Raw genomic sequence first — 26,240 nt, 5'->3', positions numbered from 1 at the left:
CAAAAGTCTGTTCCTCCCACTTAAAACAATAACTTCTCATGGCAGTTCTCCCTCTCCCTCCTCACCTTAACTCCTTAAATTTCACACGCAGCACGCTGACATTATAAGCCTTTTATTTTGATCCTGCAAACTGATGCTAAATGCATGATATCATCCTTGGAGCTAGGGCCATGTAACCTCTGCGTTGCTTGGGTTCCTAAATACAGGCTGTGATTTGGGTCCTGGACAGCAGAAGGAGATGTTGAGCCAGAAGATAAGGTTTTTGTTTGCTGTTTTTTTAACTTAGTATGTAAATAATTAGTGTTACATTTTCAAATAGAAAGTTGTGGACTACAGTGATTGTTTTTGTACAGCGAACACACTCTTCTTCCAGGGGAGTCACTGCTGAAAACCATTTTATTAAACTTCTTCTATGTAGGATGAACCTTTGGGGAACCACTTCATTTTGCTCTAAGCCAAAACATCCATTTTCTGGTCAGTCTCTCACTCCCCATTTTCTCATGGGCACTCATCCTATATAATAAAGAGCTAATATGCAGATGGTCGTCATGCCCTCATGCCATCACGCATAACGGCTCAGTCACTCAACACTGGGGAGAGAGGAATGGGGACCAGCCAGGCACAAATGAACTTGAGAGAGAGGAATGGGGACCAGCCAGGCTGCGGCTCGGGAGAGGGACAAGCTGCCTGCCCCGTGGTCCTGGGCACTAGCAACGGCATCTGCGCCTGTGTCCTGGCCTGGGAGAGGGACTAGCCGCATGCCCCATGGTCCTGGGCGCCAGGGCCTGGGGCTGCAGCCTGGGAGAGAGACAAGCCACCTGCCCCGCGGTCCTGGGTGTCAGTGCCTGCAGCCTGGGCAAAACCACCCACCCACACTCCCCTGCGGCTGTGGACAGCCTGGGCGAAGCCGGCCCAGGTCCTTGGTGCCTGTGGCCAGCCAGAGGGAGGGAAGTTCGTGTCCCGGATGCCTGCAACCGCCTCGAGGGGAGAATCCTGGGTCCCGGGTCAGGGCGAGGCAGAGGTGGTTAGGGGCGATCAGGCCAGCAGGGGAGCAGTTAGGGGCAATCAGGCCAGTAGGGGAGCAGTTAGGGGTGATCAGGCAGGCAGGCAGAGGTGGTTAGGGGTGATCAGGCAGGCAGGCAGAGGGGTTAGGGGCGACCAGGCAAGCTGGCAGAGGGGTTAGGGGCGATCAGGCAAGCAGGCAGGCGAGCAGTTAGGAGCTAGTGGTCCCGGATTGCGAGAGGCAGTCAGACATCCCTCGAGGGGTCCCAGATTGGAGAGGGTGCAGTCTGGGCTGAGGAACACACCCCCACCCCCCGTGCACGAATTTCAGGCATCTAGTTTTGTATATGCAAGCTGTAGCCTGAAGTGTTGGTGGCTGGCTTTGACATTCATCTTCAGGGAGTGTCTGCTGAGTAGCTCCCTGTTGTGGTGGAAAGTTCAGTAGTTGTCAGCTTGCCCTGTGTTATTTCAAAGCCTGTCATTCAAGGGTCTTCAGAGAAGAAATTTCCTTTTGTCTAAAAGCATCATCTTTTCATTTTCAAGAGAAAAGGAAAAGGCCACTTCTAAGGCTATTGAGTCTCCATACAGTCTTCCTCTTAAACAGCAGAGATAGATGAGATGTGGGCAGGATTATTCTACTGCTGATCAGAGCTAGGGCATTGAAGAGAGTTTCCATTTGGAATGCCCTCTACACTTTGGTGTTTATAGTTTCTTTCTCAGAATATTTAGTCCATTGTTTGAGCTGATGAGTACAATTTTCACTTGTAATAATCCATTATAATATAATGACTAGGCCAATTCAATGAATGCTGTCATTTGTATTATTGTCAAATATATTGTCCTTCTTAGAAGCCTGCTGTTTTAAGATGGATTGTATTACATTGTTCTACAAATTGATTAATTTATTTACTACATAGATACCCTGGAATCCCTAAAAGATATCATGAATTTTCTTTAGTCTTTCCCTTTCATTATTTAACAATATCTCATGCCAGATAAGTGGTTCTTAAGTCCTTGAAACGTAGACAACCTTATATACCAAATTTATCATGAACCCCTAGTTCAAGGCCAGATCAAGATGGTGATTTAGCTTTTAAGTAATTTAGAACATTCAAGATGATTCTTTTTTATTTTATTATGTTTTCCTTCCTACTTTCTGGAATTTGGAAATTTGCTATGGTATCCCTATTACAAAGAATTATCAAGCTTGCTATAACTGAATCTTGTGTCACAGTCTATCTAAATAACGGCAAAATGAATTTACCTCTAGACCAATCTCTTGTTAGAGTTAAAAGGTGTGCTCTGTATACTTTGTTATAATTTGTTCTCTCCCCCACCCTCCTTGCCTGTAAGGAAAGCAAAGGAAAATTTGTTTGGACAAAACAGAAGTTCTTCCAATGGCCATATAGTGTTTGAAAAAAAGCAGCAGCTGGAGCTGGACTCAATTGTAGAAGAAACCGTAACAGGAGATTACGCCTTAATCATAAATGGCCACAGTTTGGTGAGCTCACTTAAGGCTTTTGTTCTTTCTTTTTCTTCACCCTAATAATCGTCTCCTTTGTGTTGTCATAATTTCTTTTGTGTTTTCTAAACAAATGACACTAATGGAAACAAGACTTACACTTGATTTCCTGTTTGTGAGGTAAAAGGAAACTTTTAATATACATTTTATGCATTATTGCTTGAACTACCACAGTGAAGGGAGGATCCAAAGAAATACCAAATTCACAGTATATCAATCTTGTCTAAGTGACTGTAGAGCATTTAGCAGTATTGTTTAAGTGCTTTCTGAGGGAGAATGTCACAGTTCGCTGTTATTTAATTAAAATAATGCAACTGGATGAATGTATTGTAATTATTGCTCTTGCTAATGTTTGTGATTTGCAGAGTACAACCCGACCTTCATATAATTACCACTCCAAATTATTGCCATTAAGATACCTCTGGTGGTTTTTCTAAATAGCAGCATTTTACAGCTATGCCAAACAATTTACTTTGATTAGGAAATCTGGTTCTTGTCGTAATAGAATAAACTTGCATTGTACTTTTAATGTAGTTCAGGTTCCAAATCTTGAACAAATATCAAAACGCTCTTCTGAGTTTCTAATTTAGAAAACAAATCTGTGATTGCACTCCAGCAAAGTTATCATTTCTATGCAAAATGAACTAATCTCACATTTTTCTTCTGCTTTGATGACCCCTTTTCTCTTTCGAACTTTGGAAAATAAGTGTATCTTCTTGTAGACATTTTCTTAGAGGACAAAAAAAGTTGGATCTGCATTTCCCCCCTGTGATCAGCTGTCTGTTAGCTCTGAGGGCTCAGAGCATTATCCAGCTGGATTCCAGACATAATGATGTGTTGCCTTCTACACCATGGAAAGTTACAGAGCTCAGCTGCAGGCCAAGCTCAGTTGAAAGTTTGTCCAGATGACACGAACTTCTCCCTTGCACAAATGAATAGCAACTGAAAATTATAAACCTGTCATCTTGGAGTTGGTGGCCTCCAAGCTGAATGGACCACAATATGGAAAGGGTCCCTAATGAGCTGCATTTTGACTTTCCCTCAGGCTCAAAGAAGCCACTGTGTGGTGGGTTAGAGTACTCAGGTGATACCATATAGTATTCTGTCTCTGTTAATAAATAAGCGGAAAAAGCTAAGGTAGATCCTCTTTCAGAACCCTTTCAGCTTCAATGCCTGAAGCTTGTGAAACCATGAAATGTCATTTTTCATTTAAGGAGAATGGACCCTGTATCTGATAGTATATTCAAAAGTTTACAAAAACAAACACATTATAATTCCAATTTGCTGAAATCTTGATGCTTTGCAGAATGTAACTGGATCTTTCTTTCTTAGAGTCGGGGAGTCAAGGTTTTGTTGATAATAAAGAAAAAAAAAGAGAGAAAGGGGGACCATTCTGGGCAAGACAGCCAGTTACATACTTTCTTTTTCAGAAAGGGCATTTGTATTTGAGAGTGCTAACTCGCAATTTCCCGTAGGCGTTATAGACCTTGACATGAGAATTACCTATTTCAGCACATGTTTTTTATAGCCATTTGCCCTTCTTTCTAGACATACCACTTACATTTACTAAGCATGTCTAGGTCACAGTCCTAGAGCCCGAAGATAAGGATATAAATATTTTGATATTTGTGGACCTTACTTTAAGGATTGCCATCTGGTGGAACAACTAATCTCACAGTGGTATGGCACATACTATAAAGAGTAACAAACAGTGCTTTGAGAGCATAGAGACAGACACATTTAATTCTTTGTGGGAAAACCAGGGAAGACTCCCTGGAGGAAGTGATATTTTCAGGTAGAGGAGACAACAGTGCAAAGGTAAGAAAGAACCTGTAAAATTATGGAAATAAGCAATTTGGCATAATGGGAGTAAAGAGAAAACTTAAAGGTAGTGGTAGAAGACAGAACTCAAAGGGAATATAGGGGCCAATTGTGAGGGGCTGTGAATATCTTGTTGAAGATTCATTCAAAGATGACTTAAAGTTTAGGTGGATTACTGTTTCCTCTTATTGTGTTTATTATAGCAAGATGTGTACAGCAAGATGTTTTCTAGAAAAAATTACACAGTTAATTGAAAAGGATTAAATTTTTTTAAAAAATATATATTTTATTGATTTTTTACAGTGAGGAAGGGAGAGGGATAGAGAGTTAGAAACATCGATGAGAGAGAAACATCGATCAGCTGCCTCCTGCACACCCCCTACTGGGGATGTGCCCACAACCAAGGCACATGCCCTTGACTGGAATCGAACCTTGGACCCTTCAGTCCACAGGCCGACGCTCTATCCACTGAGCCAAATCGGTCAGGGCTTAAACTCTCTTTTTCAGTTATTTCTTGGCATATCTAAAGGCTGTTATGTATTCGGAGAGAGCAAGGGTGGAAATGGTTGAGGAACTCTATCTCAGACACCACCTGTTTTTTGCACACCATCCTTTTGTGCAGGCCTCTCTTGATTTCAATCACTATGTTCTTCAGCCTGATCTCCAGATTATCTGCTTTTCATTAATCCGTGCATTAATGAAAACACTAAATATACCAAACAGCAATGCAAACGAAACAAAAATTCCATCATGAGAACAAAGCACCATTTTGTAATTATTATTTTTTTGTTATTATTATTTTTAAATCTTCACCTGATAATATTTTTTCCATTTTTTTTTTTAGAGAGAGTGGAAGGGGAGAGAGAGAAACATTGATGTGACACATTGATTGGCTGCCTCCTGCCCACACCCTGGGCCAGGGATCCAACCTGCAACCTAGGTACATGCCCTTGACCAGGAATCAAACCCATGACCCTTTGGTCCATGGGCTAATGCTCTACCTATTGAGAAAAACAGGCCAGGGTAGAAATCACCATTTTGTAGTTCATTCTAAATTTGGTGAGATGGTGACTAGGTTCTGTCTTGGGCTTTTCCTTATTTTGGAGATTCTGGAACTTCTCTGGCATTTAACTGTGTCTCCTGTTCAACACGATGATGTGTCAAAGAGGACATGCAAGAGCACTGTGTCTTTTATTTTCATTCTAAAATTTCTTGGCCTTTAGAAGCTTAACACTCATTTCTTTAGTTAGCTGTTGTTACTTAACATAAATTTAACTGTTTAGAAAATAAATCAGTTGAGAAACAAGAAATATGCTTCCCAAGTGATGCCTTTGATTTATTACTTCTTGTTCTACTCTGTATTTTTTTTTTTAAAATCACAGGCTCATGCCCTAGAAAGTGATGTCAAGAATGATTTCCTAGAACTTGCCTGCATGTGTAAGACTGTGGTGTGCTGCCGAGTCACGCCACTCCAGAAAGCCCAAGTAGTAGAGCTGGTGAAGAAACACAGAAATGCTGTCACTTTGGCCATAGGCGATGGAGCCAATGATGTCAGCATGATCAAAAGTAAGGGAACATTTGCTCAGTGGGGCATGCTGCATACCTGAAGTCCTCAGGTTCAGCATTGGGCAATATGTGATGGAGACTCCATTGCAACTGCATTTTTCTCAGTGGTTCTAAAATGAATGCTCTGGTTCCAATGAGTCCACCATTATTAGCATTCATAAAAAACAACCCACCTCCTTGTCTGTAATTAAGTAATTTGTGTATTTTTAGGCTAGAAAAGGGCATTGGTACAGAGGAATGAACACTGGTCCCACAGTCCCAACACTTGGGCTTAGTCCCAGCTTTGCCACTTACACATTGTAAAACCTTGTGCAAGTTATTGAACTTTTCTGTGCCAATGTCCCCTTTTGTAAAACTAGGATAAATATCCATCAGGAGTGGTTCATGAGATAATGTATGTGAAAATTATTAATGCCATAGCTGTAAGGTTCCTGTAAATAAGTAATACAATAAAAGAGCAATGACAAGTTCCCCAAAGAGATTGCATCTTTGTTTGGAGAATGAAAGTGTTCCTTTTCTTCTTTGCAGGTGCTCACATTGGCATTGGAATCAGTGGCCAGGAGGGCCTGCAGGCAGTCTTAGCCAGTGACTATTCATTTGCACAGTTTCGATACCTCCAAAGGCTTCTCCTTGTTCATGGAAGGTGGTCCTACTTCCGAATGTGCAAATTCTTATGCTACTTCTTCTATAAGAATTTTGCATTCACACTTGTGCATTTCTGGTTTGGTTTCTTCTGTGGCTTCTCAGCCCAGGTTGGTAAAAAAAAAAAAAAAAAAGGACTTTTGTTTCCTTTATAAGATCCCCTGGATTATAATTTACTAAGCTTCATGGCTTTTTACTAATAAATAGTGACACTATGGCAATTATGTAATTGATTTGAACTTTAAAACCAAGAAGAATATATATTTAGCTGGGATTTTTATGTATTTTTCTCTTATTTACATAGCAACCAATGAGTACTCATTTCTTCAAGTTTTTGTCTGATGACAGGTAAGCTTGATAGAAAGTTTTAATTCAGAAGTCTGAGGAACAATGACAAGAAATGTTGAGGTATATTTTGGGAAAATGGTCCCTCACCCAACACCCTGAATGTAAATATTTTAAATCAGGGAGAAGTAACTGATGCCCTGACATCAAGGATGCTTTGACAGCAGTTCATTGGCTAAAAAATTGCTGTATAGAGTATGTTGGTCATAACAAAGAAAAATTAGCAAATTTATAAATCAGGATTCTATTTTTATATCCACTCATCTTCATTTTAAAGGATATTGCTTAACTCCATATCTTGGATATTAGTAAAGTTTTATTCTGAGTGTCAATTGTGAAAAGGAAGACCTATAGTATTTAAATATACTTATGAATTAAAAACTACATTATTGTTTTAAACAACAACAAAAGAACAAGATTGTCCTTGAAAATGAACTGGTAGTCATAACTCTCAGACATTTCTTCAATTATTCTTCCTTCCTCTTGGGTTTAATCACTGGTTTCAATGATTTGCATGAAGCTGATATTTTCAATCATTTTATTTTAGAAAAATTGAGTATGAATTAAATATTGGCATTTTATGTTATCTTAAATGGGCCAAGGGAGATTAGCAAATTCTCTTTGCAATGAAAATAGATGTCATACATCTTTTTCTTTTTCTGAGAAGTTGAGATTTCTTAAAGTGAGGCACACCTATACCCATTCCTAATTTTCTCTTTTAAGGATAACATTCTCAGAACTAAAATAAGTTTCTGTTGATTATTTTTGATAATCTGTAGGCAGTTGAAGTAAAGCAAAGTCTTGATTTTATCTCTACTTTGAGAAGGCATCGGGATAGAGATAGTTACCTGCTTACAATTCCACCTTTGTCCAACAAAGACAGGTGTGGGGGTAAGAACTATGCCTTCCTAGGTGGGTGACTAAAAAGCAAGGCTGTTTGCTAAGCAGTGTTTCTGAGAGGTCCAGTTTTCATACTGCAAAGGTTTGATGCTTTAGAAAAATTACAAAATTATGAAAGGATGTCCTAATCCTCACATAGACCTCTGTGGACACAGACAAGTTGTTAATGATTTGTATGTACACATACACCAAGCTTGGATAGGCAGGTTTACTGCCAAAGTTGTGTTCATTAAAACTTTGAAGTTGAAATTTATCTCCTATGACTTGTACCCTCTACATTTAGGTGATTTTCTGCTCTGCTTTAAAGATCTGATAAAATTGGTCAGAGTCAGATGTTAAGCAATTATTCTTTTGAAGTCTCTCACCAATGTTCACATTTAAAAAGAGAACAGCAAGGAGAACAATAAGATATTTTTAAACCAAAGACATGGTTAAACCCATTTGTCTCCAAAGACATGGTTAAACCCAGTTGTAAGACAGACCACCTATCTGCAATGAAGTTTCTCAAGTGTTTGAATTGTAGATGGGCAGAGCCCCTAGCCAGGATCCCACTGCTGCAAGTAAGAATGAGATGCACCAATAGTGAGATCTGAGTATTGGTTCCTGTAAGCCCCACCCCCTTTTCCATCTTTCTTTGAGCCTCTGCAGATTTCCCCAGTGATTCCCATGAGGCAAGACTGGAATAGGCCTCCCAGGAAGTGTCCTGCAGTGCTGGGAGAGCTAGGTGTCTGCCTGGGCCTCTCTTTTCTCCACTGGAGAAACAATAGGCCCTGAGGGACCCTCTTGGTACAGTGCTGTGCCACCTGGGTGAGGGGCGATGCAGTCAGAATGCAGCCCCTCCTCTTTCCTTTGGATGTGGTCCTTCTCTGTCTCTGGTCCCCTGTGGTGCTTCAGCCTCATCCCCCTGCTCTGGGATTTTCACATGTGTCTGTGGATAGTTGCCATTGGTCTTCTTGTGAGGGGAACTGATATTGGGAATGATCTATCTTGCCATCTTGATGGCATTATTCCTGAAGCCATTTTTCCCCAGAGATAATTTACATGGCTTTTGCCAGTTTCCTGGGGATATGGCCTGCCTGAGATCTCTTTCTCTATTGCAGTATTTTTTGAATTTGGATTTCAAATCCAGTGAATATCATTTGTTGTTGAAATTTTTAAGAGAAATTTTTTTTGTTTAACCCTTTAGCTAGTACCAAGGTTGATGCAAGCACATTTTTCTATAGTCCCTCTCTGCAAGAAAATTTGTTTCTCCTTTATTCTCACACTAAGGGGTTATTCCTTTGCTGCTTTCGCTTTATTAGATTCCTCATATGGTCTAATTTTGGCATCGGTAATGGTCTTTCTTACAATATATAGTGTCTTAGAGCCGATTCGGTATTATTACTCAGACTCACTTGCCACAGAGCCCTGTTTTTCTTTCCCCAAGTAACATGCATATTGTCCTGTGGAACAGGACCCACTTTGGGAGATTCTGGAACACATGTCCCTATGGCCACAGTTTTAAAACCTGACATAGCCCTGCTGTTTATCTTAGTTCCAATATTTTGGAAGCAGTAAGGTGTATGAACGACAAAATGATGCTAAGAATACTTATCTCCAAAGAAACAAGCTATTTCTTTTTCTCCCTTTCAGGAATTTCCATTTTCTTGAAAAAAAAAGATTTTAAATATAATAATATTACCAAAACTGTACCAACATAGTATGATATCACAAAAGTTGTAGGAAATGTTAAAAATCTGCAAATAACAGAATTACTTCTATTATATTCTTAAATATTTTTTCTCTGGCCCTATATTTTTTTCATCAGTTTATGTTGTTCATTATATTCCACAAATGAGTGAGATCATGTGATATTTATCTTTCTCTGACTGGCTTATTTTGCTTAGCATAATGCTCTCCAGTTCCATCCATGCTGTTGCAAATGGTAAGAGTTCCTTCTTTTTTACAGCAGTGTAGTATTGCATTGTGTAGATGTACCACAGTTTTTTAATCCACTCATCTGCTGTTGGGCATTTAAGCTGTTTCCAAGTCTTAGCTATTGTAAATTGTGCTGCTATGAACATAGGGTTGCATATATCCTTTCTGATTGGTGTTTCTGATTTCTTGGGATATATTCATAGAAATGGGATTACTGGGTCAAATGGGAGTACCACTTTTTATTTTTTGAGGAAACTCCATACTGTTTTCCACAGTGGCTGCACCAGTCTGCATTCCTACCAGTAGTGCATGAGGGTTCCTTTTTCTCCACATCCTCGCCAGCACTTGCCATTTGTTGATTTGTTGATGATAGCCATTCTGACAGGTGTGAGATGATACCTCATTGTCATTTTGATTTTTATCTCTTAGATGATTAGTGACTTTGAGCATGTTTTCATATGTCTCTGGGCCTTCTGTATGTCCTATTTTGAAAAGTGTCTATTTAGGTCCTTTGCCCATATTTTTTGATTGGATTATCTTCCTTTTGTTAAGTTGTATGAGTTCCCTATAAATTTTGGAGATTAAACCTTTATCAGAGATAACATTGGCAAATAAATATGTTCTCCCATGTAGTGGGCTTTCTCGTTGTTTTGTTGATGATTTCTTTTGCTGTCCAGATGCTTTTTATTTTGATGTAGTCCCATTTATTTATTTTCTCTTTAGTTTCCATTATTCTAGGAGCTGTATCAGTAAAGATATTGCTATGACATGTGTCTGATATTTTGCTGCCTATGGATTCTTCTAATATTTTTGTGGTTTCCCATCTCACATTTAACTCCTTTAGCCATTTTGAGTTTGTTTTTGTGTATGGTGTAAGTTGGTGGTCTAGTTTCATTTTTTTGCTTGTTTCTGTCCAATTTTCCCAACACCATTTATTGAAGAGACTGTCTTGACTCCATTGTATGCTCTTGCCTCCTTTGTCAAATATTAATTGAGCATAATGGCTTGGGTCAATTTCTGGTTCTCTGTTCTGTTCCATTGGTCTATATGTTCTTGTGCCAGTACCAGGCAGTTTTGAGAACAGTGGCTTTGTAGTATAGCTTGATATCTGGTATTGTGATCCCTCCAACTTTGTTCTTCTTTCTCAGGATTGCTGTGACTATTTGGGGTCTTTTTCTATTCCATATGAATTTTTGGAGAGTTTGTTCTAGGTCTGTGAAATATGCCATTGGTATCTTAATGGGGATTGCATTGAACCTACAGATTGGTTTGGGTAGTATGGACATTTTAATGATGTTGATTCTACCAACCCATGAACACGGTATATTCTTCTATTTGTTTATGTCTTCCTCTATCTCTTTTTTCAACATCCTGTAGTTTTCCAAGTACAGGTCTTTTACGTTCTTAGTTAAGTTTATTCCTAGGTATCTTAACTTTTTTGGTGCAATGGTAAATGAGATTTTTTTTTTTTTAGTTTCTCTTTCTGTAAGTTCATTATTGGTGTATAAAAAAGCCAGATTTCTAGGTGTTAATTTTGTATCCTGCTACATTGCCAAATTCATTTATTAAGTCTAGTAGTTATTGATGTAATCTTTAGGGTTTTCTATGTACAATATCATGTCATCTGTGATAATGACAGTTTTACTTTTTCTTTTCCAATTTAAATGCTTTTTATTTCTTCTTCTTGTCTGATTGCTATGGCTAGCACTTCCAATACTATGTCAAACAGGAGTGGTGAAAGTGGGCATCTCTGTCTTGTTCCTGTTCTTAGGGGAAATGGTTTCTTAGTTTTTGCCCATTAAGTATGATGTTGGCTGTAGGTTTGTTATATATTGCCTTTATCATGTTGAGATATGCTCCTTCTATTCTCACTTTGCTGAGAGTTTTTATCAAAAATGGGTGTTGGTTTTTGTTGAATGCTTTCTCTGCATCTATTGATATAATCATGTGATTTTTGTCTTTCAATTTGTTTATGTGATGTATCACATTTATTGATTTGCAAATATTGTAAACCTTGCATCCCTGTTCTAAATCCCACTTGAGCATGGTGTATGATCTTTTTAATATATTTCTGGATGCAATTTGCTAATATTTTATTAAGGCTTTTAGCATCTATGTTCATCAGGGATATTGGCCTGTAATTCTCTTTCTTTGTAGTGTCTTTATCTGGTTTTGGAATTAGGATAATGCTGGCCTCATAAAAAGAGTTTGGAATTGTTCCTTCCTCTTGGATTTTCTGAAATAGTTTGAGGAGTATTGGTATTAGTTCTTCTTTGAATGTTTGGCAAAACTTCCCTGTGAAGCGTCCGGATCTGGGCTTTTGTTTGGTGGGAGTTTTTATTTTTTTATTACTGCTTTTATTTCATCAGTTATTATTGGCCTATTCAGGTTTTCTGATTCCTTCTGATTCAGTTTTGGGAGATTATATTTTTCTAGGAATTTGTCTATTTCATCCACATTGTCCAGCTTGTTGGCATATAGTTGTTCATAGTATTTTCTTCAGCGCTTTGTATTTCTGTGGTGTCAGTGGTTACTTCTCTACTTTCATTTCTGATTTTGTGTCCTCTCCCTTTGTTTCTTTTTTTTTTCCTTTTTTAAAAAATATATTTTATTGATTTTTTACAGAGAGGAAGAGAGAGGGATAGAGAGTTAGAAACATCGATGAGAGAGAAACATCGATCAGCTGCCTCCCGCACACCCCCCACTGGGGATGTGCCCGCAACCAAGGTACATGCCCCTGACCGGAATCGAACCTGGGACCCTTGAGTCCGCAGACCAACGCTCTATCCACTGAGCCAAACCGGTTTCGGCTCCCTTTGTTTCTTGATGAGTCTGGCTAATGGTTTATCATTTTATTTATACTTTCAAAGAACCAGCTCTTGGTTTCATTGATTTTTTTGTATTTTTTTTTTTTTTTTTTTTTTTTAGTGTCTATGTTATTTATTTCTTCTCTAATCTTTATTATTTCCTTCCTTCTACTTACTCTGGGCTTTTGTTGTTCTCTTTCTAGTTCTTTAAGTTGTAGGGTTAAGTAATTTATTTCTTCTTCTTCTCCTTCTTCCTCTTCTCCTTCTTCCTCTTCTCCTTCTTCCTCTTCTCCTTCTTCCTCCTCCTCCTTCTCCTCTTCTTCTTTTCTTCTTCTTCTTCTTCTTCTTCTTCTTCTTCTTCTTCTTCTTCTTCTTCTTCTTCTTCTTCTTCTTCTTCTTCTTCTCCTCCTCCTCCTCCTTCTTCTTCTCCTTCTCCTTCTTCCTCTTCTCCTTCTTCCTCTTCTCCTTCTTCCTCCTCCTTCTCCTCCTCTTCTTCTTTTCTTCTTCTTCTTCTTCTTCTTCTTCTTCTTCTTCTTCTTCTTCTTCTTCTTCTTCTTCTTCTTCATCTTCTCCTCCTCCTTCTCCTCCTCCTCCTCCTCCTTCTCCTCCTTCTTCTTCTTCTTTGTAGGTATGCCTGTAGTGCTATGAATTTCCCTCTCAGGAATGCTTTTGCTGTGCCCCAGGGATTTGGGGTTGTAGTGTGTTCATTTTCATTTGTTTCCAGGAAGTTTTTGATTTCTTTCTTTATCTTGTTGGTAACCCATTCATTGTTTAATAGCATGCTATTTAGCTTCCATGTGTTTGAAAGTTTTTGGGTGTTTTTACTGTAATTGATTTCTAATTTCATTCCACTGTGATCTGAGAAGATGCTTGACATGATTTTAATTTTCTTGAACTTGTAGAGACTTGTTTTATGTCCTAACATGTGGTCTATCTTTGTGAATGATCCATGTGCACTTGAGAAGAATGTATATTCTGCTACATTGGAGTGATATGTTCTATAAATGTCAATTAAGTCCATCTGATTCAGTGTATCCTTTAGAGTCTCTGTTTCCTTGTTAAGCCTTTGTCTGGAAGATCTGTTCAGTGACATCTGAGGGGTGTTAAAGTCCCCTACTATGACTGTATTGTTGTTGATCTCTCCGTTAAAGTCCTCTAGAAGCTTTTTTTATATATTTAGGTGCTCCTGTATTGGGTGTGTATATGTTTGCCAGGGTTATATCCTCTTGTTGGATCGATCCCTTTAATATTATGTAGTGACCTTTGTTGTTTCATGTGAAACATATTCATTTTAAAGTCTATTTTGTGGGATATGAGTATTGCTAATCCAGCTTTTTTTTTCTTTTCCATTTGCATGGAAAATATTTTTCCATCCTTTCATTCTCATCCTCTGTATGTCTTTTGTTTTGAGGTGGGTCTCTTGTAGACAGCATATAGTTGGGTCATGTTTTTATATCCATTCAGCTACCCTACACCTTTTGATTGGAACATTTAATCCATTTACATTTAGGGTTATTATTGATAGGTACTTATTTATTGCAATTTTAATTCTGTATGGCTATGTTTCTCTCTCTATTTCTTCTTCTCATTACAGCAGTCCCTTTAGCATTTATTAATGCTGGCTTGGTGGTGATGTACTCCTTTAGCCTTTTTTTTTTTTTTTAAATCTGGGAAGCTCTTTATTTGACCGTCTATTTTGAATAATAGCCTTGCTGGATATAGTAATCTTGGTCTCAGATCCTTGCTTTCCATTAACTTGAGTACTTCATGCCATTCCCTTCTGGCCTGTAGAGTTTCTGATGAGAAATCAGGTGTAGCCTCATGGGAACTCCTTTGTAGGTAACAGTTTTATTGTCTCTTGCTGCCTTTAAGATCCTCTCTTTGTCTTTAATTTTTGGCATTTTAATTATGATGTGTCTGGGCAAAGGCCTGTTTGGGTTCTTCTTGCTTAGGGTTCTTTGTGCCTCCTAAACTTGTGTGACTTTTTCCTTTACCAGGTTAGGGAAGTTTTTTTGCCATTATTTCTTCAAACACGTTCTCTATTCCTTTCTCTCTTTTTGCCTCTTTTGGCACACCTGCTATTCTAATATTGTTATGTTTCATGTTGTCCCACAACTCCCTTAAGCTGTCCTCCTGTTTTTTAATTATCTTTTCCAAATTTTTGTTTCTCTGATTGACTGATATTTTCAACTCTGTCTTTTAATTCACTGATTTGGTCCTCAGCTTCCCCTAATCTGCTGTGTATTCCTTACAATGTGTTCTTTATTTGTGTTATGTCATTCTTTATCTCAGACTGTTCTTTTTTTCATAGTTACTATATCTTTTTTTCATGCTGTTGAGCATCTTTACCATCATTACTCCGAACTCTGTTTTAGATAAATTTCTTATCTCTGCCTCATTTATCTCTTCTTCTGGAGAATTATCTAGTTCTTTCATTTGGGGGTTATTTCTTTGTCTTCTCATTTTAGCCATCTGTTTGGGTTTGTGTCTATGTATTAGGTAGATCCTCTACACCTCTCCATCTCTAGTGCAGGACAGTGTTAAAAACTGTTTCTGACTAATTAGATCAGGCAAAGACTCAAAGCCTCCAGAGACTGCCTTAGCCTACAGACTGATAGGATTCTGACTTGAATATCCCCCCAGGTAATCGTCTTCAGGTGTGGCAAGAGTGTTTTTCAATAGGGTGGGCAGTTGCTTCTGCCTGGAGGCTAATTGTTAATTTTAATCTCTTAAGTGGCTTCAGGGCAAGCTGTTTTCCAACAGGGTGGGTCAACTGTGTTCCCCCCAGGCAAATGTCTATGTGGGAAAGATGTCCTCCACTTTGTGTGAGGGAATGACCCAGCCCAGGAAACTTGGGGTGTCTGCCTTCTGAGCTCTATCCTCCAAGTCCCCACTCCTGGTTTCTGCTCTCACAGCTCCAGTCCACTTCACCCTCCCTCTGCCAGAACACAGGCTGGGTGGCTCCACAGGGAATTTTGTGCATTGACCCTGTAAGAGGGTGCCTGAATTTTCAGCTGTCATTCCCTGGCAGACAGCACCCCGCTGCTTTTCATAGCCAGATGTTATGTGGGTCCCCTTATCAGTTGTGGTGCTCTCTGCTGGGGGGCCCAGCTTGGGGATTAGATCCTAGAGTTCTCAGTGGCAACCCCCCACAGATGAGATATCTCTCTGGCACTTCAGTTGCTTTCTGTGGGCGCCTGGCCAGTCCTTTCACGCCTCCGCCCCTCTACCAGTCTCTATGTGGTCTCCACTTTCGGTTCTTGGGTATCAGGGTTCTCTATTGTGAGTTTTCTATTGATTATTCAGGAGATTTTTATTTGTTTTAGTTGTAATTCCAGTTTGTTCCTGGGAGCATGTCCATGCAGCATCCACTTACTTTGCCACCATTTTTAATCTTTAGAAACTTCCATTTTCTTAATTAACTCTAGACTAACGGACTAAAGAGCCCTCTGTTTAACATGCTAAAGTGTGGAGTTTTACACTTAAACTTTGGCCAAGTCTTTTCCACTATCCTCAAAGATTTTTTTCTGATTATAAAAATAATTATACATGAATATATATCAACTTTTATGTATCTGAGGCCATACTGTTTGCATCTTTCTTATTTAATCTGAATAATTCATTCCTTGCCCATGGCTGTGAGTCATATGACATTATCAGATTGCTAGTAGGAATACTTGTTTACCATCTTGGGAAGAGAAAACAAAATGATGAATAGAACAAGTCCCTACACACCTGGAACTTATTTTATTATTGAGAAATAAAAATTGCATAAATGAGTCCAATAGAAGCACTATAACTGAAGTCAATATGAGAGCATGGGAAGGAGAAATGTGTGAGGATTTGGGACAACTGCAGGGGCTCGATCTCCAGTGAGTACATGAATTGTTTCAAAATTAAGTGGAGGTGAGGCCTAAAAGTCTAGCTACCTGAAGGGATTCAGCGGCTAGCTTCTGAAAAGGTGTGAGACTCTAGAAAAAAAGGAAGAAAACCCTCCCCCTCATACCTGAGCACTTTCCAACTATATAGCAGTCAGCTGAACTTGAAATCCCTTTTTAATTTCTAAAATTCCATTTTAACATCAACTCATTCAGAAACACCTTTTAAAAACTGCATGGTATTGAAGGAGGATCTTACTCAAAAGTGCTTTGTACAGCAAGCAGTGTCTTCTAGAACAGGAGTTATTCCATTATAAAGATGGAAACTCTGGTGTTTCCCACCCCCATCCCCACCCCACACAGGTGGTCTGGTGAGTTAGTGAGAATGAGAACCGGCTGTGAGGGCAACTCCGAAGTGGAACTGGGATCATTGTCTCTTTTCTATTTCCTGTTTTTCACTAGAAGTTTCTGATTAGCAACGGGGTTTAACGGAAAAATCTATTGGCATTTTTTCTTAGCCCTGTTTTTCTAAGGACAATATGCTGTAAATGAAGCAAGTGAAAAACACACATATTTGGGAAAGACACTGGTCTGCTGGGAACACGAATTTTTGAATAGGGGACATTTCTGTAATCATACTTCCCCTCCCACCCGGCATTGAGATCATTTGGTTGGCTTTGGCCTCTAAAGTCATGTGTTGGGTGACAAGGCTTTCTTACCCTCTAAATCCCATTAGACAGCCACTTCCAGTCTGTTAGTGGAAGTCGGCTGTCAGGCCTCTATCCCCTGCCATCCCTCCCCAAAATTCCTTCAATAGAATTGAAGGCTCCATGTTGAGATGGAGCCAGTAGTCATAAAATTCTAGGGCCTGGCAGATTTCAGAAACAGCAGGTGTGTGTCTAGAGGCTCTATTTTGTAGGCCTGATCATTAGTCACTTACCTGTCCCATCCTGATAGGAGTGAGACTCACACACACACATTTTCCAACACCAAACATACAGTCTTTGAATTCTAATTCATTTAACAAGAATAAACTGAGTGGCAGTTTAGGGCCAAGTGCTCTGCTGGTCTCAAGGGACACCAGAATGAACCAGAGGGATATAGTTTCTGTCCTCAGGGAACTTACATTCTGGGAACATTATTATTTTCATAAATGTGAGACTGATGTTAAATAACTCCATAGTCAACTTTCTCTTATTTTTCCACCAAGAGGTGTTTTTTTTTTTTTTTTTTAATTTAATTTGTAATGGATGTGCCATGTCTTGGGGCCAACTCTGTCCAATTTCAGCATGATTCATAAGCACCTAAATATTTCTTCCCTGCACCTCTTAACAGATTGCTTTGAAGTAGTCTACTCTGCAGCCGAAAACATCTGACCAAATGTAAACAGATTGTGCTTTCTTACATACGATGTTGACTTTTAAAAACACCAGTTTAATTACTTAATGAAGTGACATGTGCTTTTTCTTACTATGTTGGTCTGTCTCTTGGAGCCTGGTAAATTTTATCCAGGCTCTTATTCTCTGATGATATCCTTGGCAGATTCCAGCCAATGCCCCATCCTGGTAGGTGGGCTGGGGCAGATGTGCAAGCCGATCTAACTGTGGCGTGCGAGGCTCAAAAGGGCTAGTGGGTGGTTTCATTCACTGCCTGTGGGATGATGGCACTGAGGACATGTCAGATGAAGGATGATGTGATGCAGGCTGGGCTGTGCTTGCTTCCCAGACTTTCATCTGATTAACTTCAGTACCTCGCCTCTGTTGCGATTGCTCTGGGACACGGGGAAAGAATCTGCCTGGGAAGAACCACACTCCTTTTGCTTGCTTTCCTGAGAGAAACAGCTGGGACACAGAATAAAAAATGTATGTTTTGTTGAAATCTAGAATCTTTGCTTTGGCAGGGAGTGTCAGGGATAAGGAGTTTAGCCCTTCATTTTAGAGAGGAGGAACCCAAGTCGCCCAAGAACCAAGAATTAGGGGTAGGCAAAGCTGGGACTGGAAGCCATGTCTTCTGACTCTCCCTGCAGTGCTCCATCGCCTCTCTCCATAAGTGGCCACTCCAGTTGTCACAGACTTGAAAAGAAGAATGGCTGTATCTTTTTTTCTTTTTTTTAAATATACTTTTATTGATTTGAAAGAGAGAGAGAGAGAAGAAGGGGATGGAGGGAAACATTGATGGGAGAGAACTATCAATCAGCTGCCCCCTGCATGCCCCTACTAGGGAGGCCGCAACCCGGGCCTGTGCCCTAACCAGGAATCAAACCAGTGACCTCTCGGTGCATGGGACGACACTCAACCAACTGAGCCACACTGGACAGGCTTTTTTTAAAAAAAAAAATATACCAGTTTGTTTTTTTTTTATGGATTTTGGAGAGAGAGGAAGAGAGAGAGAGAGAGAGAGAGAGAGAGAGAGAGAGAGAGAGAGAGAAAGAGAGACATAGAAGTGAGAGAAAAACATTGATCAGTTGCCTCCCGTACATGCCTGATCAGGGATTGAACCCACAACCTAGGTATGTGCCCTGACCCAGGAATTGAACCTGCTGTCTTTTGGTATACAGGGACAATGCTCCAACCAACTGAGCCACACTGGCCAGGGTTCTTCATCTGTTCTTAAACTATCTTCTCCCAATCTAACCAGGCAAATGTTTGCTTTTATTTCAAATCTGAAGGAGAAACGTCTAGAAACTTTCAGTACAATATGACTATTGGGAAAAATGAACTCCCTTATTGAGAGAAAGCTATGTCTTGGCGAATGTCTCCCAGACCTTCCAGGGGTCCTCAAACTTTTTAAACAGGGGGCCAGTTCACTGTCCCTCAGACGGTTGGAGGGCCGGACTATAGTTTAAAAAAAAACTATGAACAAATTCCTATGCACGCCGCACATATCTTATTTTGAAGTAAAAAAAACCAAAACGGCAAAAACACCCGCATGTGGCCCGTGGGCTGTAGTTTGAGGACGCCTGCTTAGGCCCTTAGAAAAGCCAGGCCTGTCTCTAGGCAAACCGCCTCCCGGAGTCATCTGGAAGCTTGGGCCAGCAAGCACTTCAACTAAACTGCTGCTGAGAGACAAATTAAATATAATCTCTCCTGATGAGATTTCCAACCAGAGGGGTCTGGAAAAAGGTCAAATAGGTCTCTAAGCTGAATCATGGATCCTTTGTAAGGCTATGTCTCATCCTAAACTGTTATCAAAGCTCACATGATTTTCATGGAGTCCACTGTGGGTTTGCGTGCACCATTTATACATGTAACTTATTTTAAAAGTGTTCTATGCCCTCAGGATTTTTAATAAAGATGAGCTGTCCCCCACCAGGTATAGAGCCAAAAAATAAAAGACATTGGTTGCGGCTCTATTTAGGAAATTCACATTTGAAACTATGCAACTACTGGCACTGTGTACTTGTGAGATGATATTATCTGATGACAATTTATCATTGTCAGTGAGATACAGAGCTGTGTATGTATTTTTTTCTTTAATTCTGTGGTGATATGGAAACAATTATGTTGTCAAGGCCAGAAAAACTTTAGTTCTGACAAACAATATAAGAAAACTCACAATGAAAAGTTTGGAAAGTGATGTGAAAGAGTGCGACTAATCTCAAGGCTTTGATGACTTCATGGATTTGGTTACCTGTGAGCCCATCTGAACCTGGCATGGTGGTTATTCCCCCCCCCCCGCCCCCTTCGCCTTCCAGATGTGCTCTGTGGAAAACCCAGGGAGGGGCGGGTGCTCAGTCTCAGGCCATTCCTCCTGGATCCTGCTCGTGGGTTTCTGCTAATTACACAAACCAGGAACAGATGTGCTGAGGCCAAGCACCTCATATTTATTCCAAAATGTGTTTTCTTTAAATGACAAATGTTTTTTCAGGCCAAAAAGAAAAAAAATATTATTATATAGTTTTCTCCTGCAACACACAGCAAAACGGGGATGCATGTCTTCAAAGAGGCCGTTCATCCCATTGTTTGAACAAGGAGCTAAGCCAATGGTCTCAGAGTGGAAAGCCCTTTGTAACTGTGTAAGAGCCTTGTTAAGGTTTATTTAAATGTGGTATTCTATAAATCATAGAGTTTTTGTTTCCCAAGCGTTTAGAGGGTAATTTGTAGTTGGAGTATTTTTACTCTATAAAATGGTTGATAAGGTTGATAAATTGCTCCCCCAAAGAAAGGAGCCAGGAGGAGCTTTCCTTAAATAGGAAAACAGTGAAGTTGGAAAAATGGAGAACTCTCTCTCCCTTTTTTTCTGCTCTCTGAGGAGACACTTATATGGTTCCAAACAGACTAACGGCATCTCGCAGGAGCATGGATTTTCTATTATTCAGAATATTGTAGATGGGGAACTGACAATTTGGAAGTTGAGATGATATGACTGGCCCTAGGATACATTTTTTAAACTATTTATATTTAGCCCAGCTGGTGTGGCTCAGTGGTTGAGCATCAACCCATGAACCAGGGGGTCATGGTTCGATTCCCAGTCAGGGCACATACCCAGGTTGCAGGCTTGATTCCCAATAGGGGGTGTTCTCTCTCATCATTGATATTTCTATCTCTCTCTCCCTCTCTCTGAAATAAATTAAAAATGTATTAAAATATTTATATTAAAATATGTTTATATGATAACAAATATTACATGAACAGGAACTCCTGTTTATATAAACAATCTGAGTTACCCAAAATTAGAGTGTTAGCACCATTAGACTGGTCTAGTCTCAGGCCAGAATTCTTCACACACCAGAGGCTCCAGAAGAATCATTCCTTTTCTTTTTTCCACCCTGCCCATCTCTTTGAGACATCTGGTCAACTCGCATGTGTGCACGCATGAGTGTGATTGGAGGTAGGTGGGTAGTGGAGGTGTTAGAGGGCTTGAGAATACCTGAAAGGGGAGAAATAAGGATGGGATCCACATGGGTCATGATCTGGGCTAGTGTGGCTCTCTCAGCTGGTCCTAGTTCCCAGAAGTGGAGGGATAATTAAATTTTTTCTGAGGGTATCTAAAGACCTTCAGGATAGCTCTTTGAATAGGTAGAGATCTCTTGCAAGGGGAAGAAGAAACCTTTGTAAAAGAAATACTGCTTGTGACTTTAATTTTTGTGGAAGCCCTTAAACCTCAATTGTGCTAAGCCAGAAAAGGCATTTTTTAAAAGGTGAATGATTCAGATGAACACAGTTTGGTTAGAGTGACCAGTGATCAATATAATTAAGTATTCATGAAGAAAAAGCTTAATTATATCCAGGCATTCAGTTTTCTTTAAATCTTGTTCTAATTTTCTATTGATTTCATTAATACAGTAGTTTATTATAGAAATAAATATCTATAGTTAGTTATAGCAGTAGATAATTGTATTTTCATTAAAAAGTATAATTAGTGAAAAAATAGGCCTTTTCACTTACCCATCAAACACATCATTTGAAGCTTGGATCGCTCAGTCCCATCTTCCTTCCTTCCTTCCTTCCTTCCTTCCTTCCTTCCTTCCTTCCTTCCTTCCTTCCTTCCTTCCTTCCTTCCTTCCCTACCTTCTAAATAAAGGTATAAAGGTATGCTCTTATTGAGCACTATCTGTTTGTCAGGTGCTGCTGTACTGGCATTTACTTATTTCATTGAATACTCACTGCCTCCCTTGAATCCCCATTTTATAGCCAAGAAACCTAAGACTCAGAGGGATTATCTTAAGAATACCCAGTTCTGTCTTCTGATTTCAATTCCCTAACGTTTAAGACAAAGCTTCCTTTCATTGAGTAATTACCACATGCCAGGCACTGAGTTAGGTTCTTGGGTCGGTACAGATATGTGTAAGTCATATAACCTGCTCACAAGGAGCTCACAGTCTAGTGGAGGTGGTGCTGGGAACTGGCACATAAATAATTGAAGTTAACAGTTATGAAGCAATGAGGTGTGGAGTGTCAGGAGACTATTAAAAAGTCCCAACTCTGGAGGGTGGAAGGGAGCAGGGCTCAGAAAGGCTTCCTGGAAGACCTGTCCATGTACTGACCCTTCAAGGATCAATCATAGTGAAGAAGGTGAGGAGCAAGAGGATGGGCATCCCAGCAAAGGGGACCACAGGAGGAAAGTTATAGAAGTAAAGAATGACTTGGGCAGGAACACAAGCCATTTGGTGTGGTTAAATCTGTGGGATTTGGGGATTAATTTGATGTGGAGTATTGCAGAGAGAAATATCAGATTTCTAACTTGGGTCCTAGGATGGATTCTCATATCTGCTTCTTCACTCAATTGGTTGTATATGTATTTATGCAAGAAAGAGATAGAAAAGGGCAAGTAAATTAACTTGTTAGTACCTTTGTGAAAATAGTTTTGACCTTGTGGGTACCCTAGAAGTTCTCTAGACCATACTTTGAAAATCTTTATGTTCAATTCATTACATTGGGCAATCTCCCAACCCTGATGGGACTCAGTTTTCCCATCTGTAATTTGGGGGCTGTTAGTAGTAATGGCCTCATAAGCTTGTAAGGATTTCATGAGTCAATATATGTAAAACCCTTGAACTAGTGCCTGATACATAGTAGGGGCTCAGTAAATATCACTTCTTGTTGTGATTCTGAGTGGCAGTAAAATTCTTCCAAGAAATACCAAAAACTCATTTCAGCTTGATTCTCATGATTTTCCCTTCTTGTCCTCTCTTGTTCCAACTGTAAAATTAGGCTTCAAATTCAAGTTCCAACTTAAAAATGCTGCTGTGAAATAATTGTAGGTTTTAGTGCTAGTCAGTTTGTGACAATGGTGGTGGCACTTTATGTCAGACCATCAGCTACTGACAGTTTAGCATGTCATATTTTCCCAGATTCTTTCTTTCTTCCTAATACTAGGAATCATCCCTTCCCTGTGAGTGGAAGTTGGGTGGTAGATGAGGTAAAGGAAAAATAAGTGATTTGACCAGCACCAGGTGCTGCCTGGGGCCACAAGATTTCAGTTTGGCTGCTTCTCCCCTTTTATATTTTTCAAATTGCAATCATGAAATGAATTGATATGTTTGGAGAATGGAAGTCAGAGGCCATCACAAATAGTGGGGGATTTGTGTCAGCAATTTTTCTCCCTCTCTTTGATGGGGGCATAGGGATGAGTGAAATAATCAAACTTAACCTTGGCTTCCCAGTGAAATTACCTGAGAAAGGTTTTTTTTTTTAATCTTCACCTGAGGATATATTTTTAAAATTGATTTTAGAGAAAAAGGAAGGGGGGGAGAGAGAAACATCGATCAGTTGCCTCCCACACATGCCCCAACAGGATTGAACCTGCAACCTAGGTATGTGTTAATTGGTGATGAAATCTGCAACATTTTGGTTCACAGGACAATGCTCCAACCAAGTGAGCCACCTGGCCAGGGCCTCCTCAAAAAATTTTAAAACTACCGTTACCTGGATTATCCTACCCCCAAAGATACTGATTTAATTGGCCTGGAGTGTGGAATTTTAAAATCTTCCCTGTGTCCAAGTTTTGCCAGGCTATGACTATAAAAGGTCATGTGTTTTCCTTTTAAATTGTAAAATATAAACAATCTACAAAAAAGTACCTAACACATAAATGTCAGCTTAACATATCGTAAAACGAACACCCATGTAACTATGATCCAGTGAAAGGAACAGAATGTTGCCAAACTCCCAGAAGCTTCCCTTACCTTTACTCAGCCATGCCCTTTTTCCAATTCTTTAGAGATAACCATTACCCTGGCATTTTATAATCACGTTGTTGCTTTGTCTTTTAATTTTTACCATGAGTATGAAGAAAAGATTGGCACATTTTTTGAACTTTATTGAAATGGTATCATACGTTTTTTCTGGCTTCTTTTGTTCAGCATTTGATTCATTCTTGTTTATGAATATAGCTGTAGTTCTTGCTTTTAATTATTCTGTAATATTTCATTATGTCAATATGGTACACCTGATGGATGTTTTGGTTGTTTCTGGTTTGGAGCTATTACAACCAATGCTATGATAAACATTTTCATGTGTCCCCTGGTGCATGAAGGCAGACACAGTCTATCTAAGTAGAGTTGTTGAATGCATTCGCTCATCACAAGGAAGTGAGAGACCGAACTGCTGTTATGGTAGACTCTTGGGGTAATAGGAGTTGGCATCTGGGACCCTGTTAAGATTCCTGCTCTGGGCTGGGATTCTGTAAGGTTGCATACTACATTTTCTCAAATGTCACTTCTCAGTGAGACCCTCTCTAATCACCTTTTTACAACTACACCCCTCCCACACTTCCTATTCCCCTTTCCTCTCTAGTATTTATTATCTTCTAACTCACTCATTCAGATATATATATAATCTTGTTTATTGTCCTTTTCCTGACACCATTAGAATGCAAATTTCATGAGGAATTTTTATCTGAATGATCAGGTTGAATTACCATTGCTTAGAATATAGTATCTGGCACATAGTGGTTTCTTAATAAATATTGATTGATTGATTGATTGAATGATATGAGTGGCAGAACAGGCATTGTTTAGGAGCTGGAGACCTGGGTTTTAATTTTTGTCTTTGCCTGTATTAAGCTTTGTAACTCTGAAATATTCTGTTTCTACATCTCTATGTATTCATTAACAAATGGATATATAATACCTGTTTTGTATGTCTCATTGAATTTTAGTGAGGCTCCTGCAAGGAAGTATTCTATATAGATGTGAAGGGATATTTCTATCATCTTACTTGTTTATATGTAGTATCCTGAGCAAATAGCTCCATTCTACTTTACTTTAAACCACTCCCAAGAAAAAGCTCTCCCTTTGAAAACAGGCTAGAGCTGGCAGGTTAATTTTTGCATCTCCCTCTGAAGACTTTAGTGGATCCTTTGCATATCACTTAGGTTAGATCATTAGACTCATTATAAGCCATTGCAAAACAGAAGAGTGAAATAATAACCCACCACAAGGGTCTGAGGCTTGAATGTGTCCAGTGTTCTTCTCTCTGGGTCATCTCCTTTCATCCCCACTGCAAGTCTGTAGGCAGTGTATGGCTTCATTTTAAGGTGAAGAAATGGAAGTTGAGAGAGATCTAGTCTCCCACCAAGGCAGGAGAGCTGATAAGACAGAGCCTCGGGGAGAACTCGTGTCTGTCTAACTCCAAAACTAAACTCTCACCCACCTCAGGAAATTGAGAAATTTCATTAAGAACTGACAAGTAAATATATATTATCACTCCTATAGACGATGTTTCTCACTGATGTGCTATTTGTTTTCAGACTGTCTATGACCAGTGGTTCATCACCCTTTTTAACATTGTCTACACATCACTTCCTGTTTTAGCCATGGGGATTTTTGACCAGGTATGTGTTTTTCTCTATTTATAAGTTATTTTTCTCTGTTGATGCCTTTTAGTTGCTTCTAACTTCTAAGTAGAAGATACAAGTCATAGAAAGAATCTTAGGAGTGCAATTGTTTTAATAGGTATTGTATGGGTCATAACCCCTTTCAGATCCCTCACTGCCCCAAGAAGTTTCTCTGATAAAAGTTTGGCCACTCTCCTCTTAGAGATTTATACCCTAGATTCATACCCCACCATCTCAGAGCTCTTAAGGCTTTGAGCATTTTCATGTGTCCTCTGGTGCATGAAGGCAGACACAGTCTATCTAAGAAGAGTTGTTGAATGCATTCACTCATCGCAAGGTAGAGAGAGACTGAGCTGCTGTTCTGGTAGATTTAGTCGTTCAAGTCACTACCCCAAAGCCATACAGCCAATAAGTGATAGAATTCAGCCTAACTCCAGGTAGCTCTTAAGGCTCTAAGATGTCCTGCAGGAAATAGTCTAACTTCTTTTGAATTCAGCATTTTCCAAACTCATTTGACTGTACTTTTAGTTACCTATTTTTCATGTATCACTTATTAATATG

The 26,240-nt window shown here is 39.5% G+C and overlaps 1 protein-coding gene across 3 annotated transcripts in view; it reads left to right on the top strand.

The window, feature by feature from the left end:
• ATP8B4 (ATPase phospholipid transporting 8B4 (putative)) overlaps positions 1-26,240 on the top strand; it is a 226,059-nt gene that overhangs the window by 182,613 nt on the left and 17,206 nt on the right. For all 3 annotated transcript variants that reach the window (XM_079767474.1, XM_079767472.1, XM_079767473.1), the window contains exons 22-25: positions 2,356-2,503; positions 5,728-5,911; positions 6,440-6,663; positions 25,593-25,676. In XM_079767474.1, the coding sequence (XP_079623600.1) occupies positions 2,356-2,503; positions 5,728-5,911; positions 6,440-6,663; positions 25,593-25,676 (640 nt within the window). The remainder of the gene's footprint in view (positions 1-2,355; positions 2,504-5,727; positions 5,912-6,439; positions 6,664-25,592; positions 25,677-26,240) is intronic.

This window comes from Cnephaeus nilssonii, assembly GCF_951640355.1.
Source record: "Cnephaeus nilssonii genome assembly, chromosome: 4".
Classification (NCBI taxonomy): Eukaryota; Metazoa; Chordata; class Mammalia; order Chiroptera; family Vespertilionidae; genus Cnephaeus; species Cnephaeus nilssonii.
This window is presented reverse-complemented; position numbering and strand designations above follow the sequence as displayed.